We start from the raw sequence: 18,085 nt of genomic DNA, 5'->3' as shown, positions 1-18,085 counted from the left end.
CTTGTCCCTATAGCATTCCCTTAATATTATTTTATTAAGTTAGTTAGTGTTAAAGGGATTAAGATATACTAGATACTAGCTAGGTTATAGTAGCGTAAGGACACTATACTAGGCGTAGTACTAGTTATTAAAACTAGCTTAGGTCTACCTAATAAGTAGTTATAGCAATATACGCGTCTCTCTATCTTTATATTACTTAGGGAGACGTCCCTATTAAGTGCTTACGCTTAAGGTAATAAGGTAGTACCTTCTCTATATTATTATTCTATTAATATTATTAAGATAGGTAGCACCTCTAAGTTAACAAACGCCGCAATAAGAGTTGTCGCAGTTAGTAGTAGTTGCACTTAGCACTATCTAATAAGCTCCTAGAGCCTATAGTTTATATAATAGATAAGTAGTAGGTTAGTACACACCTACACTTCCTAAGGATCTATAGTCTCTATAGAGGATAGTTAGACCTAAGCTAAACTTAATACTTTACTTAACTAGTTATTTAACAGATTTTAAATTAGTAATCTTAGCTAGAATTAGGACTAGTAGTTAGTAGTTACTACTATAGTAAGGCTAAGGATTATAACCTTTAGGCTTCTAAATAATAGCATAACTAGCGCTAGTGTTATGCCCCTATAGGAGCTAAGGAGTTATGCCTATCCTTAATAAGGCTAATAGGTAGTGTTAGTAGTAGTAGTATATAGTCTTTTAGTTTATTAAGGGCGTAGTAGTTTATAATTATAAGTATATAGGTAGGTATATTAAAGAATAGTTAATTATACTAGTGCGCTAGTTATACTTATAACTAGTAGGCAGAGTTAGTTAGAGTTAAAGTAGAGCGGCCTCTCTTTAGTAGCAGTCCTAGACTACAGGACTAATTATTTAGGTCTGCTAACTATAGGTTATCTACCTATCTTTAGTATTACTTAGTGCAGATTAGACTGTCACAGGCGTAGTAGGGCCTAGACTACCTAAACTTAATCTCTCTGTAGTATTAGGGGACAACCTTATATTCTTAATTGCTTGCGGTCTTTCTTTCCTTTAGAGTATTTAGCAATATTTACTTACTAGTAGTAGAGGTTCTCTTTACCTAGCTATCTCTTAAGACTTTATAATAGAGATATAATTAAAGGGGTTTCTTACTATAGATAAGCATAAGCTAGCAAATTAGGGGCGTTAGATACTATTTATAGTGGCCTTTTTAAGCGTTATAGAGACTCTTTTAACCTCTTTCTAATAGAGGTAGGACTAGCTTAGGCTACTTCTAGATAATCCACTCTACTTAAATCCTTACTTAGTATTAGTTTCTCCTCCTTATACCTTAGTTAGCCTTATAGACTAAGGATATTCTAAGAAAGGTTTCTAGGCTACTATAAGACTGTATTGCTACTATTCTATATAAAAGAAAGCTAGTCTAACTAGTGTGGTCTAGGTAAGATGGCCTATTAATAGTATAGTTAGCTTGTTACTATCTACTATTAAAGGGCTTTATACTATAAGATATACTATCTAAGATATAAACTTACTATATTATAATAGATGCGTAGTTCTCTACAGGATACTATATAGGAGGGTAATCTATTTCTCCTTATATAGGTTATCTAGTTACTGCTAGATTTATCTATATAGGAAGGAGTAATTCTTTAATTATATAATATACTTATTTAACATATCCTATTGCGTTACGCCTATATGTAATATATCTATTGCAAGTTTATTAACACTAAATTAAATAAAAGCTTCTATAAAGATAATCTTAACTTTAACAGTGTACTATTAAAGACAAAGAGCCTCTTCTTCTATAACTAGGCTTTCTATAGTAGGGACTACCGCATCTTGCAGTAGTTAACTAACGTATATAATAGCCCTATTTTCTATCCTAAGCTAATGCGTATTAGTTCTATACCTAGCCTAGGAAAATATATTAACGTGTAACGTATAGTTAATAGGGTATCTAAAGGATAGATTACCCTACTTTTAGAATACTATAGTATAGTAGATAGGTTATTACCCCTAAATTTAGTAACTTACAATATTATCCTCTTAAATAGTGTTATAGTTGCTATATTAATCTACGTTAATTCCTAGTCTAGTATAACTTATATGCTAATCTAGGTTATATAATAACTGCGTTTTAGTAAACGTAAACTACGTGTAGCTAATATAGGTTAGCAAGAGTGTATTCCTAGATATTTATATCTTACTCTATTAATACAACTATTATACTCTAGTATATAGAGGAGTAGGTAAATAAAAGGATATAGCATAAATCTACGTAAGCTAATATAACTTGTTAGCGTTAGTTATAATAAGTAATAATACTATAATTATAGTAATATATATAAATCTATATAACAATAATCTAGTGTACTCTAAATTAATTCTTAACCCCTTGCATACGTACGTAATGCAACACGTTAGCACACCCTCTCTACACTTCTATTACACTAATATAGTATAACTATAGTATAACAACTTATTATTTAATAACTATATTATAGAAGCATATTAGTATAAAGATATAGCTAAAGATAATATGTTATAAGCAATAGTAACAACACTAGTGCGCGTTATAATATAATAAGTGTATAAGTTGCATATAATAATATACCCTTTCTATCTATAATAATATATTTATAATATATTAGCTTTACTTATAACCTTATCTACTATAAACGCTGCCTTTGTTCCTAACACTATCCTGCAGTTAATATAGGATTTAAGATCCTATTTACACAAAATACTAGAACTGTATAGTGTCTACCTATAGCTAAAATTAGCAAGTAATAATCTAATTATAGTGTAGGTAGCAATATATACGCCTAAAGTGTTTGCCCTATAGATCTACACGTTTATAGTTAGTAAGAAGGGTATTAACAACCTTAATAAGTATATCTGCAAGGCTATAGATATATACTTTAATATAATCCAAGACTAACTATTTAGCTGTATTTCTAACTCTAAGTAGACTAATATATAGGACACTATCCTTACTAAGTATCTATTTTTTAGATATTTTAATAGAGTATAGGTATTAAAATAGCTTATATAGCAGACCTAGATATATAGGAATAAGAACTAATACTCTAAACTAAAACGTAAGTATATTATCTACCTCTTTAAATACACTAATCTTACTATTATAAAGGAGCTGTTATATATAATCGTGTAATGCTAGGCAATAGTATTACTACCCTAATTACTTAAACATTCGCTATCCTATAAGGCCCTAGCCTAGGGAGGTCTATTATATGCAGAGGTCTATGTAGATACTAGCGGCTAATATCTAACTTTATTTATAGTAGTTTAGGTATATACTATAACTACGTAGCAGCCTAGTTAGAATTCTATAGCAACGCTCCCTAATATTTAAACTAAGACTTATTACAGGCTATAAGTAAGCTAGTATTACCCTATCCTATTAAATATATATAAAGATAACGTCTACCCTAAACTAAATATACTAGTAGTATTACTAGCTTTAAAGACTAGGGTGCCTAGGATAGTAATAGTAGCGTTTTTAGGGGTTAGTATCCTAACCTAATAGTTAGTATGCCCCTAGCTAGTAGTGTTAGATTATAATAAGTACTAGTATAGCTAGATATAAGACTACAAAAGCAAACCTATTTATATAGTATACTAGCCTAACTAAATAATTCTACTCTAGACACTTATAAAAACACGCCTGCGGAAGATAACTATAATACACTACTAGACACGTAATAACGCTAACCTTATACTATTATAGACTCTCTAATAGAGACTTTAGATTCTGCTCTACTAATATAGACTTGCAAGAATACACGCGTTAGGAACGCAAAGGCTAGGCGTAACTGTACGACTAAAGCTAAGGCTAAAGGTAATAGTAATAAGAGAAATACTTCTAGAGTGTAAGGCCTAAAATTATAGTAGTCTCTAATACAAACTAGAGCATCTATTATAGATGCCCCTTATATAGATAGTAGTAGTATAGGAGAGCTAAATAATAGTAATAGTAATAATAGCGTCTAGGTTTATAGATAATTATAATATAAGAGGGTCCTAACTATACAAGTTAAATAATATATATATATAGCATTAGTATATATAAATAATATAATATAATATTACTATATATCCTACACTACACAAGCTTACTATATTATGCTACCCCTTTACTACTATATGCAATATAGTATATACAATAATATATACATATACCTAACTTTAAACTAATATACTACTAAAAAAACCAATAATATATATAGTATAAGCAACTAACTTGCCCTAGAATATTTATAACGTAGAGTATAATCTTTAGTAATACTACTATACTACAATATAGGAGTGTTATCGTAATAGGCGCCTTTATAGAACTTACTAACCTATTATTATAGGATATTTTAGATTGTAATTTTATATACTAGGTATACTGCCTAGTCTCTTAGTTATTATTGCAGCGTACCTAGGCGGCGGTATGCTGCACGCCTATACCGCCTAGGTATCTACTAGTACTAGTTCCCGCATAGTAACCCTACTAAATTATGCCTACTGCGTGCCCTCTATCTATACTAAATTTTCCCCCTAGGTGCCATATATCTATGTACTATATAACCTGTAATTAGGTACATTATATAAACTATGTTTAAATAGACGCTAAAGTTAATATATATAATACTAATAATGTATAAACTAAAAAGTGGTTTACCTTTATAGAATATATAGTATAGTAAACCCTATTTAGGTTTACTTCTTATACTTAAACTACTTTGTGGTCTACTTTAGATAAATATGGCTACTGTAAACCGGTTTTGTACCGTAGTGTATAGAGTTATAGGGTTAGATAGCTACTAGAACTAAATTAGTAGCTTATAATAACAATAAGTGCAATATTCTTAAATACTATTACTAGCTAGGATAATATTCTTCTTATAATATAATAACTTAGTTAGTAGGGCATCTAAAAGGTATCCTATATAACTTAAAGGCATGTAGGAGTGCGCGTCTATATAGAAAAGGATAAGATTCCTACACCTATAGGTCTAGTATAAAAGGATAAGAAGAACATGCCTATCCTAACTATAGGCGAGCTGTTCTCTATATACATTAGTAAGTTAGGCCTTTATTAGGCCTGACTTAGCATAGAACAATAGGCAGGCAATTCTGCCTTATTATTACAAATACCCTAGATATAGTTAGAACTTGCTATAAAGAATATAAAAATTAAGAGGAACTTACTACTACCCTCCTAATAGTTATACTTACTAAAGAGATAGAGTTAGTTAATATACTAATTTTAAGAAAGTAGCTTTATAAAACTACTATTATACTCCTTATTATCTAAGTTACTAGAAATAATAAAGCTACTAAGTAACTAGGTTAAGGGAGATATATACTAGGTAAATAGTTAGTATAGGAAATATTAGGAGAATATTAGAAGTACGCACCTTATCTTAGTAGGCCTAGCGCAGGGTCTAACCACCCTATAGTAGATCCCTACTACTAGCACTAGTAGTAGTAGATAGGGATATAGTAAAGGCAATAGGGGCTAGATTAATAGAGAAAGAGTAGAAAGAAGGCTAATTAGTAGGGAAAATTAGTTGTGTAATAAAGTAAGTTTAGGAAATTTATAGTAGGGTAGGATAGCTATATTAGAACCTTTATAGTAGGGTGCTAAAATAAGTATATAGATATAACGTGTTATGGACTAGCCTTAAGGGAGAATGCAATAAGCGTTAATAATAGTATTTAGTATCTTAAAGGAGAGATAAGCCCTCTACGCCTTTTTATAGGTGTCTAGTGTGTTCGCTTAGTAGTGGTGTTAGACTTAGTCTGTCTTGTGTTAGACCTAGGCTTAGGCATAAGCCTAAGTCCTTTACATACCCCTAACCTTCCCCTATAAACTATCGTGAAATTGTCTTTCTAGGGGTTTAGGGTTATGTCTTTGTCCTCTATAATCTATATTAGGCTTTATTACTATATTTTTTAGTTTTATTATTATATCTTTATATTCCTTCCTAATTTATAATAGGCCTATATATTAAGTAGTACACGCGCGTAGCGTCTATACACTTGTTTTAGCACCCTACTATAAAAGTTCTAATATAGCTATCCTACCCTACTATAAATTTCCTAAACTTACTTTGTTATATAATAGATTTCCCCTACTAATTAGCCCTCTCTCTACTCTTTTTCTATTAATCCCGCCTATCTAGCCCCTATTATATCCTTATCTGCTGCTACTAGTACTAGTAGTAGGGATCTACTATAAGGTGGTTAGACCCTACGCTAGGCCTACTAAGATAAGGTGCGTACTTCTAATATTCTCCCTATATTTCCTGCACTAACTTTTTGTTTAGCATATATCTCCCTAAACCTAGTTACTTAGTAGCTTTATTATTTCTAGTAACTTAGATAATAAGGAATATAATAGTAGCTTTATAAAGCCACTTCCCTATAATTAGTATATTAACTAGCTTTATCTCTTTAGCAAGTGTGACTATTAGGAGGGTAGTAGTAAGTTCCCCTTAATTTTTGTTTTCTTTATAGTAAGTTCTAACTATGTCTAGGGCGCTTATATAAGTCCTACTATTATAGCTATAAGACTTATACTTAGTTAGAAGCTATCCTTACTAATAATCCTAATATTTGCTAAGCCCTCTATAACTAGCTTTAGTTTTATTATAGTTACTAGGAGGATTGCCTTTATATTACAAAGAAGGGGACCCTTAGCACTTTTATAGGGAAACCTACTAAAGGCACCTATTACTAGTTTGTGCTATAGTTCTACTAGCTCTACTATTATTTTAAGGATCTTATATTAAGGGCTTAAACTAATAACGCTATTACTCTACTTACCCCTACTACCTATTTACGCGCCTATAATTAGTATTAGCTTAGTACTATTATTCTATCTACTACTAGTGCTCTAGTATTTCTACTTTAGTCTACTATTATACCTTTATATAGTAGTTGTAGCAACAACAACGTTATATAGCTTGCTGCTACTACTAGTATTACCTTCTAGCGTATTAACTAGCGTATAAATAAGACCTAGGCCTAAACTAACCTTTATATTAATAAGCTTAAGAGCGCTACTAAGCATACTACCTATAGTATTAAGACTCTTATTATTAGTATTAATTTTCCCTTATTCCCTTTGTATTTATTCTAATATTTGCTTTCTTTAGGCCTAGGGTACTGCGTGTTAGTAAGCTATTAAAGCACTACCCTCCTCCTGCTACTACTACTGCCACTGCTTATACTTATTAACTAAGTCTTCCCCTACCCGCACTACGCGCAAGTGTTACTACTATTGCTAAGAGATGTAGAGGCGTTAGAATAATATAAATAATAGTTTAGGGGGGGCTAGAGGGGGGTTAGTTATAGATAGTAATAGTATAGATACTACTACCTAATTATTAGCTATATTATAAAACTTTAGTAGTAGGGCACTTGCTTAGAGTGTTATTAGGATAAATAAAAGATATCTCTAATACTTTTCTACTTCTTAATTATAATAAAGGTCTAAGTTATTATTTTAGTTTCCTTTTACCTTTACCTCCTAGCTTTTATATATATTAGGCTATTATTATACGTAGTATCCCTATACTATTCCTTAAACCTATCTAGAGCCTTAGTATCCTATACTACCTCTAGTGGGTGCTATATTAGATTAATATACCCCTTCTATTTTACTAGGACTTAATGCTTTCCTTTTCCTCTTATATTCTTTACACAAAGGATCTCTTCTACTTCCTATTTATCTAGTATTATATCTTTATTTTCTAGAGTAACTATTAGACCTAGTTATAAGTCCTAAAGCTTCTAGCTTAGTAGCAGGTTATTAGTAGCTCTTTCTAGCAGATCTATATATATAGTCTTATATAAGTTCCCTAGTAAATCTAATACTACTATAAGTAGAGTAGGGACTTCTATTACTCTATACTTTACTTATAGCTAGTTAAACTTTTTACTTAGTTAGTTTATCTTTATATTACGTATTGTAAACTAAACTATATTACCTTTTAAGAACTTTTTAGCTAGGCGTTAGGACTAGTTTATTACTTCCTATTATTATTACTATTAGAACGCAATAGTAGCTTGCGCTAGCTCTACACCTCTCTATAGGTGCGACAAGAACGCTATAGCCTCTCTATAAGGATTCTTAGGCTTTACTAGTAGTAATATTATCTTTTATAGCGTGTCTATAGTATACCTATTTAAAAGTAGATTTAGCCTAATACTAGTTATACTAGAGTCCCTATTATTAAGTGTAAGTTAGCAGGCTAGCAGGTAGTTAGGCTAGTTAGTCTGCTTAAAGCATACTATTATGCGCAGTACTACCTGCACCTCTTAGTTTGCCTGCTCTATCCTACTATCTGTCTAGGGGTAGTATATAGTGGATAGTAACTAGTTTATCTTTATTATCTAGTATAACGTTATCTAGAAAGATCCTAACTAGTTAGAGCCTTAGTTAGTAATAATAGAGGATAGGAAGCCCTAGAACTACTACTAGTTGTCCTAGAAGATCCTTGTACAATAATTAGCTACTATAGAGACTATTGCTTTAAGCTAAATATATTTAGATAATCTATTAGTAATAACTAATAGGAACTAAGGTTTGCTATTATCTTTTATAGGTAGGTTAACTATAAAATCTATAGATATTTAGGACTAGTATTATAACGTAACTAGTATAGGTTATAATAGACCCTATTAGCGCTTCTAGGAGATATAAGCACTATAATAATAGTAGTTCTAAATATACCGCGCAATATCTCCTAACATTCTATCCTAATAATAGTCGCAGTGTAGTATTTAAAATATTGTGTTCTTCCCTAGATATCCTACTAAACCTAATTTATATGCTTGCTATATAATAGTAGTTATAAGGGGTTCCTATATTAGTAACTAAATAACGCCCCTCTAAAGCAAAGTGCTGTGTGCGCTAATTATATAGTCCCTAATCTATTACTTTATATTAGCTAAAACTAGGAAGGACCTAGCGCCTTTCTAAACTATATTAAGACGCACTTAGTATATCTTATCTTCTAATACTGCTTTGTCCTATAGTGTCTATATATATAGGTTAGCAAAGAGGCTAGCGCCCTTTAGTAACTTAGACGCCTTCTCTACTTCTAATACTATAACCTAAATTAATTTAGGGCGTATTACTAACTATAGTGTTGCTTTAGAGGAGTTTAAATCTTATAGTTATCTACTTAAGGTATTAGGTTATCCTATAAGATAGCTAGGTCTATACTATAGGATATACTAGTATTTTAAAAGTTCCTCTACCTAGTAGCACTATTGCTCGCTTAAGCTTTAAAGGCTAGTAAAGTACTCTAGGTTTTTATAGTCTGTGAATATTATAAATAGCTTGTAAATACTCTATAGCTCTGCTAACTAACTTTTAATATACTTAATAATAGCTAGTAATTCCTTATTATATATAGTATAGTTTTATCTCTCTAGTGTTAGTGCTATAGAGTAGTAAGTAACTAGGCGCTAGACACCCCTAACTTTTTATAATAAGTAACCCCTAAGAGCGTATCCTAAATAGTCTGCTTCTAATAATGTTTCTTTAGCTAGGTCCTATTATATTAGTACTAGTCTAGATATAAATACCTTTTTTAGTGTATTAAATGCACTCTATTCTTCCTCTCCCTATTAGAATAGGGTGTCCTTTCTAGTTAGTTAGTTTAAAGGTGCTACTACTTTAGAAAACTTTATAATAAAATCGCAGTAGAAGTTAGTAAAATCTAGAAAACTCCTTACCTCTCTTATATTCCTAGGGGATTCCTATTCCTATACTACCCTAAGCTTTTTAGGGTTAGGTCTAAGTAATTTGCCTACCTTAATAATATAGCCTAGGTAGCGTACCTCCTTAACACTAAACGCACACTTCTCTAAGTCTAGGTGTAGTCCTACTTCTTTTAATAGCTTAAGTACACGCTTTACTTTTTCTATATAGTTAAACTAGTCTCCTCCTAAATAAATTAGGATATTATTAAGGTAGGCTATTATATATAATCTAAGTAACTCTATAAGCGTAGTATTAATATATTATTAGAAAGTAGATAGTGGACTACTAAGACTAAATAGATATACTAACTATTTATATAACCTAAACTAGGTATAGAAAGCTATTAAGGACTTATAACCTTCTACTATTTTAACTTTATAAAAGGTAGCGTAAATATCTACTTTTATAAACTAATTTACGCTAGATAGTATACGTAAAGTTTCCTTAATAAGTAGTAGTAGGTATTAGTCTAATATTATTATACTATTAAGCATCTAGTAATCTATATAAAGGCGCTAACTGCCTAATAGCTTCTTTACTAGTAATACTAGAGCTCTAGCTATAGAAGAGCTTGCTTAGATCTAGCCCTTGTCTATTAATCTAGTAAGTTATATTCTTAGTTCTAGTAATTAATTATAAGATATAGGGTACAGGGGACCCTATAGGGGGTTAGGCTAGGTTCTATCTAGGAGAGTTATTAACTAAATATAGTAATCTATACTACCTTAATAAGGTAGCAAACTACTTGCTAACTCTTTGTTAAACAGGTCCTTAAACTCTTATAGTTCTAGTAGTAACTTTGTCTTTCTAGTTTTATACTTAAGTTTATAGGGAACTATGCTATTAGTAATATAGATAGTGTGTATATTAATAGGACTTCCCTTATTAACACTTCCTAGATATTTTATTAGGTGTAAGTTATATATTACCTATAAAATATCTAGTATATTTATTGCAAAAATTTATACCTATATATCTTCCTATTAGGGTCCTTAATTTAGTAACCCTGCTATAACTAAACCTAAGATAATAGAGATATAGGTAGGATATAGGCGTCTCCTACTCTCTTATACTACTATATTTCCTACCTTCCTAATTATTAATTTGCCTTATAGAATATCTATAATAACGCCCTCTCTATATAGCTATAGTCTACCTAGTATTAGTTAATAGGAGAGACTAGGTACTATATAGGCTAAAAGCTAAGACTACTAACTATCTAAATTATAGTCTAATACTACTAACTATAAAATTCTTATACCCTTAGTAATTCCCTAGGCATATTATAAGGGTTGCGGGGGAATATCTATAAAGTTCCTACTAATCTATCTTACTAACTTTTCCTTAACTACACTAAAACACTAGCACCCTAAATTAACTATTGCTTGCATATTCTCTACTCTACCTAGGAGGAGGGGAATAAAGAAAGGAGGATTATTTAACCTAGCCTTAATATCTAAGGGATACTTAATAGCCTCTACTATTAATAATTCCTCTATTATAGTATCCTCCTTATACCCCTAACTTAGCCTAAAGTTAGGGGTAGCTAGTTTCCTAAATTAGGGCCACTTGCTAATACTATAACTATCTTAATACCTACTAGTTATAGTAATAGGGTATTAGGGCATACACGCATAAAATAACTACCCTATCTATACTAGGTGCAGACCTTTGCTAGTTTCTATATATTAAATAGGTCCTGTAGGATCTAGTTAGGACGTAATATTAGTAGTTTAGTAGGTGTACTTAATAAGGCTGCTACTTCTACTATATTTATATTACTATCCTAATCTAAGTTAGACTTCTACTAAGGTTCCTTAGACTTACTAGCCTAAAGAAAGCCTAGTTCTAGAGAGGCTATTTTAATATCTACTATAATTATCTTATATTCCTCTATAGCTATATTATAGTTTATTCTAGAGACTCCCCTATTAAGGGAAACTAAGCATATATAACTATTAAGAGATTACTAAAGTTATAAAAGCTTCTATTTATTATTCTAGTATAAACCTCCTAACTATATAAGGAGCTATATAAAATTTATAAAGAACTCTATAAAAGGCTAATTTTAGCCCTAATATAAGTATTCTAATATAGCTTAGGTGTGCTCCTACCTATAATAGTTACTATAATAGAACGCTAGGTAGTTAAGAAACCTACTTATATCCTAACGCTTATATATACTATCCTTAAAGTATAGTACTATAGTATACTAGACTATAGGCAATAACTAGGACTAAATATATATAAACCTTACCTCCTTATTCCTAATAAAGACCTTATCTACACGTAGTTTAAACTCTATAGTTATTTACTAGGAGGAGAAGTTTGCCTTAGTGCTATTATATAGCAAGCTAACTAGGAAGGGTTTATAATATAAGGTAGGAGAGGGTAGAGGTAGTATATTATTAAACCTAGTAGGCTTAGAGGAGGGTTAGGATAGAATCTAATTACGTATTTCCTTATTCTATTAATATAGTATAGCTATTATAGTAGAGTCTTAAGCCTATTATTCTATTAATCTATAGACCTATTATATTAGCCTTTCTACTATATTAGGTTACACCTAGTTATTCTAAATATCTAGCGCGTCTATCTCTTATTACTATTATAGTATATTTAGAAGAAGATACTAAAATATTATAGACTAGCCTTAAGGGAGAATATAATAAGTGTTAATAATAGTATTTAGTATCTTAAAGGAGAGGTAAGCCCTTAGCGCCTTTTTATAGGTGTGCAATATATTCGCTTAGTAGTGGTGTTAGACTTAGTCTGTCTTGTGTTAGACCTAGGCTTAGGCATAAGCCCAAGCCCTTCACACACACCTATAAGAAGGCGTAGAGGGCTTACCTCTCCTTTAAGATACTAAATACTATTATTAACGCTTATTATATTCTCCCTTAAGGCTAGTCTATAATAACCTTATTTATATATAGTTTAAATTTTATAGTTATTTACTAAAAGAAGAAGTTTACCTTAGTGCTATTATATAGTAAGCTAACTAGGAAGGGTTTATAATATAAGGTAGAGGGGGGTAAAGGTAGTAGGTTATTAAAACTAGTAGGCTTAGAGGGGGGTTAAAATAGAATCTAATTACGTATTTCCTTATTCTACTAATATAGTATAGCTATTATAGTAGAGTCTTAAGCCTATTATTTTATTAATCTATAGACCTACTATATTAGCCTTTCTACTATATTAGGTTATACCTAATTATTCTAAATATCTAGCGCGTCTATCTCTATTACTATTATAGTATATTTAGAAGAAGATACTAAAATATTATAAACTACCCTTAAGGGAGAATATAATAAGCGTTAATATTAGTATTTAGTATCTTAAAGGAGAGGTAAGCCCTCTACGCCTTTTTATAGGTGTGTAGCGTGTTTACTTAGTAGTAGTGTTAGACTCTATCTATCCTGTGTTAGGCCTAGGCTTAGGCTTACGCCTAAGCCCTTCACACCTAGAACCTACCTAGTTAAGTTAGTTAGAGTAACCTCCCTAAAGAGGGGGGATAATATTAGGATATAGGGCTCTACTAGCCCTAGAGGCCTTAATATAGGCTTAAGTAGCCTAAGATAGATAGATTATATAATTATAGGTAGTATAAATACCTACAAGAATTAATATATATAGTATTAATTTATTTAGTACTTAATTAATATCTATTATCCTACTCTACTACTAAACCTCTATCCTATACTATAACGCCTTAAAATAGTTATAATGCAATAATTAATCTCCTTAATTAATCCTAAGCTTGTAATTACTAAAATTTAACACCTCTTTTACTAGACTATAACTTCTTATATAATTTGTTTAACACTAAATAGACAAATAGTATCCTAACCTATCTAACAAAATTCTATTATTAGACTATAACTTCTTACACCCTCTTATAATACTTTGCTATAGTCTAAGCTATTTGCACTAAACGCCATTTGCTATAAAATAGAAGAACGCCGTGTTATGCAAGCCTGGCGAAAAGTCTAGCTAAAGTGGATACCCTCTTGATTAAAAGCATACAATAGCTTAAGGAAGTCTCCTTCATCACATAGTCGCGCTCGCTTTTCTGCGAGTTGTGTCTCATCTTCTAATATTTTCCTCACTTTTTCTCGTACTAGTTCACTTACCCTTCCCTTTTTCTTTCTATTAATCCCGTTCTTCTTCTTCTCAGACTGCATCTGCTTGAAGAAGTCGGGAAGTTCATCGTCAGGATCATCGGGGTCCGAGAACCCTTTGAAATCATCATCTTCGTCTACTTCCATGCCCTCAGCCTCTAAGGTACCTTCGTTGGGATTTATTGGTGAATCATCGAGAAGAATGTCGTTCTGTGCGCAGAAAAGACGGTAATTGCTTGCGAGAAGCTCCACCACGGCAGCTGTGCCAAGGAACGAAGCACGCAAGGTCCTGTTCTTTCGCACAAAGGCTATTCTGAGAAGACCGTCCCATTCATCATAGGCGATCTGTGGCCTGGGATGCTTTGGCTCGATACGAACGACATTGCTCTCGACCTGGGGCGGCGGGTTGAAGTTGTTTCTGCCAACTTTCATAATGTGGCTGACCTTGGCCCACATCTGCACGTTGACTGACAGTCTTGAGTAGAGCTTCTCGCCCGGCTTAGCGAAGAGGCGCATGGCAAATTCCCGCTGAAACATGAGGATGCAACTCCTGGGCGGGCTGGGCAAGCTCAGCAGCTTAAACACCAGGGGACTCGAAATTTGGTATGGTGTGTTGCTAATGCATACATCGAAGTGTGGAAGTTCCGTCTTGATCACATCTCCCAGCATGACCTTCAAACGCTTCGCCTCGGCCGTTCCTTGCACTCGTTTGGTCAACTCGGCAGCCATACGAGGATCCATCTCGACGGCGGTGACAGCCTTGGCGGCCTTCAGTATGAGGACCGTCAAGTTGCCCGTGCCGGGTCCGACTTCGAGGACATGGTCCGACTGTTTCAAATATGCCTTTTGCACTATGGCACTCGCGACACCGGGGTTCTTGAGAATATGCTGGCCGAGGTCCTTGTCCATTTTGAAGATTGAGTGCGCGGCCGACGCTTTGGCTGAGGGCTTCGCATAAGGGGACGCATCGCCGGCGGCGCTTGCGCGCTTGCGCTTGTCCTTTGGCATTGCAGTTCAATGGTCGCGCGTGGAAAAGGAAAGCCCTTTTTAGGTCGAGGAGTGAGGGGAGTTTGAGAAGCACTAGGACAGACACTGCTCCTGTGCTCTGTAAATTTTGACGTTGCGCCACCTTATCGATAAGTCGACACTATCGATAGCATGCCACCGTCTGGGGCCAGTCCCCGTGCAGTCCATTCACGCGTAGCGCGTCGGGCGGCGCGTCACTCTCTCTCTTACCCATTGTCTACCTATCAGACTTCCATCAAGTGTGCCCTTCCCAGTCAATGACATCTACGTTCACCAACTGTTTTCCAAAAGCACTCCCAATGCTCACGATGCTATACCGCTAATCTAACCGCGTACTTCGACTTTGACCTACCACGCCCTGCTCCATGCACGCCTACTGTGCACTGCCATTTACTTCGCTCGCAGCTCAGGCTTTACCTCGCCGCTCCTTTGCCCCTTTGAAGAGCTTTAGGCGCTTTTCCACTTGTAATTTCTTTCACCGCAAGCCTCTCGTTTCGCATATTCACCCAAAGTGTATCTTAGCGGCAGCCTGTACAAGCGGTCCACTCACTCACTTTCTGCGTCGCACCACCTGCACCTCTACTTGCTTGCGCCTCACATCACATACCATCAGGACCACATCACAAGCTATGGCCAGGAAGCGCATAAACACGTTGTCAGACTCATCACTGACACCATTACCAGACAATGTCCCTTCTGCAACAGACATAGTCGGCGCTGTAGAGCCTGTGCCGACTGGCAAGAAACGTAAAGCCACAGCCATTGTGAAGACTCCCGCCAAACGCGCGAAGAAAGTTGTTGAAGCAGAAGTAAAAGCTGCGACCTTTGTGCCAGCCATCGAGGACGATGGACACGTTGATGTTAAGGCGGCAGCAAAAAAACGATTACGCGCAAGAAGAAGCATGTCATCGATGAGGACAGTGATGCGAATGTGGAAGTCAAGACCAAGGTAAAGACGCCACCAGTTCATAGGAAGAGCGCGAATATGACCTATGAGCAAATCGCTAATCTGTAAAAGGTTGCCAAACGTAAGCTCCAAGTAATGAAGAAGTTGGAGCCACTGGCAGAGCGCACTCAAGATACTCGGCTACGCGTCGGTGCGCATATCAGCGCAGCAGGTGGTGAGTCTTGTCTATGCATTCTGCTCTCGTGCTGAAACTGTGACTGACGCGGACCGAACAACCGTCGCTTAGGGGTACACAACTCTCTTATGAATGTGTTACATATTGGGTAAGTCATCCCGCAACTTGACAGGATGCATGATTTGTAACTGACCGTTACAGTGGTAACGCTTTCGCGCTCTTTTTGAAACAACATCGCAAGTGGGATAATTCGGAGCTCGATCCTAAAGTAGCACAACTCTTCATAGATGGGTGCAAAGAGCACAGTATTGACCCTGCAGAGAGCTGTCTACCACATGGTTCTTACCTCGTCAACCTCGCGCACCCAGATCCGACGCGCAAGAAGCAAGCCTACGACTCATTTCTCAATGATCTCAAGCGCTGCAACAAACTCGGAATCAGATTCTACAATTTTCATCCAGGCAATGCCAACGCAGGCACTCGTGAAGAGGGGATACGGATGATCGCACAGAACCTCAACGAAGCCCATCGAGACCCTGAAACAGGCACTGTCATCACTTTACTTGAAACCATGGCAACCTTGGGCAATACCATTGGCGGCACATTTGCAGATCTCGCCAGCATTATCCAACTGGTTGAGGACAAGAGTCGTGTTGGAGTATGCCTGGATACCTGTCATGTCTTCGCCGCAGGGTACGATCTGCGCACCTCGGAGGCATATGCCGCAACCATGGAGCAATTCGATGAGGTGGTTGGCCTCGAGTATCTAAAAGCCTTCCACGTCAACGACAGCAAGGCTCCATTGTTCAGCAATCGAGATTTGCATGCTCGAATCGGTACTGGATACTTGGGTCTTCGGTCTTTTCATAATCTAGTCAATGACACTCGGTTCCATGGTCTACCAATGGTTCTCGAGACCCCAAACGAAGTGATAAACGAAAAAGGCGAAAAGGTCGATGATAAAGGTGTCTGGGCTCGTGAGATCAAGTTGCTTGAGAGACTTGTCGGAATGGATGCTGAGAGCGATGAGTTCAAAAAGATGGAAGCCAGGCTGCAAGAAGAGGGCGACGCTGAACGTAAGCGAGTTGGCGAGCAAGTGGACAGGAAGAACGCCAAAGCTGCTGTGCCAAAGAGGGGTAAAGGAAAGGGCAAGAAGAGGGTTGATAGTGAGGGAGAAGACGATTGAGGTGGAAAAGCACATTAGAGTCCGTCACCTGAAATGTCATAGTTTGAGGAGGTTACTGAGTCTTTTGGATCGTCTTAGGCTGGGGACGTAATGACGCTTGCTCTAACGACCGGGTTATTGCACAATTGCGTTTATCCGTGTATTGCATGTGTAGCAGACCTAAGCAGCTCGACCATTCATGGGTGGATATGGCCTATCCATAACAGCAGGGGCTTTCATCATTCATGGGCAAGATCCCGTTTGACTACTATCGTAGATCACTTTCGTTTGGCTTGTTCAGATGCTGTTGACATGTCATCGTCTGCGATAGATCCAGGTGGAGTAAGACTCGATCGAAGGCGCATTACATTAAAGAACAGACTTTTGCAGTCTCGTGGACTTTGTAAGGTGCCACGAATGCCGCCTTACTGGCTCTAACTGCACCATTGGGAAATCACCCGCTGTAGAATTTCAACTCGGGCATTGTGGAATGGCGACTGGGTGGGTTGGCAACACAAATTGTTTGAGTCAGAAGATTGTAGCGGTCGCACAAAGTGGTGGTCGCACATAATACGTTCTCAGACTTAGAACTCTGAAACCATTCAAAGGCATTGGAGTATTGGTGTCGCTCTATCCCAACCGCCCCTTGTTTGTCCAGGTGAAAGCAAAAAGTAGAATATCAGATGAATCGTATATATTGTCTGTACCCAGAGCCGGGTGAGAAGAGTGAAATCCATAAATTTGAAGCTTCGACCGTACAAGGTGGTAAAGCGGCCGTCTGGTATATGTAGGAACACGCGTCGGGGTCAACTATTACTGGATGGGGCCGAACCGACTACAGGTAAGCTAGTTCAGCTATAGACGATACCAAGGAGATAAAATTCAACAATCTGTCATGGTTCGTAAACAT

The 18,085-nt window shown here is 35.4% G+C and overlaps 2 protein-coding genes across 2 annotated transcripts; one reads left to right on the top strand and one right to left on the bottom strand.

Annotated features, from left to right (window-relative positions):
* Positions 1-13,770: 13,770 nt before the first annotated feature.
* On the bottom strand, positions 13,771-14,910 carry IAQ61_006469 (uncharacterized protein; the record flags this gene model as incomplete). Its single annotated transcript, XM_003845304.2, has 1 exon — positions 13,771-14,910. The coding sequence occupies one exon, from the start codon at positions 14,908-14,910 to the stop codon at positions 13,771-13,773; it is 1,140 nt and encodes a 379-aa protein (XP_003845352.1).
* A 425-nt stretch (positions 14,911-15,335) lies between these two features.
* IAQ61_006468 (uncharacterized protein) lies at positions 15,336-17,196 on the top strand (the record flags this gene model as incomplete). Its single annotated transcript, XM_066097195.1, has 4 exons — positions 15,336-15,848; positions 15,947-16,049; positions 16,122-16,158; positions 16,212-17,196. Coding segments are annotated over 4 exons (1,638 nt in total), but the record flags the coding sequence as incomplete, so codon positions are not given.
* Positions 17,197-18,085: the final 889 nt, after the last annotated feature.

This window comes from Plenodomus lingam (genome assembly GCF_022343315.1).
Source record: "Plenodomus lingam strain CAN1 chromosome Unknown contig_26, whole genome shotgun sequence".
Lineage (NCBI taxonomy): Eukaryota > Fungi > Ascomycota > Dothideomycetes > Pleosporales > Leptosphaeriaceae > Plenodomus > Plenodomus lingam.
This window is presented reverse-complemented; position numbering and strand designations above follow the sequence as displayed.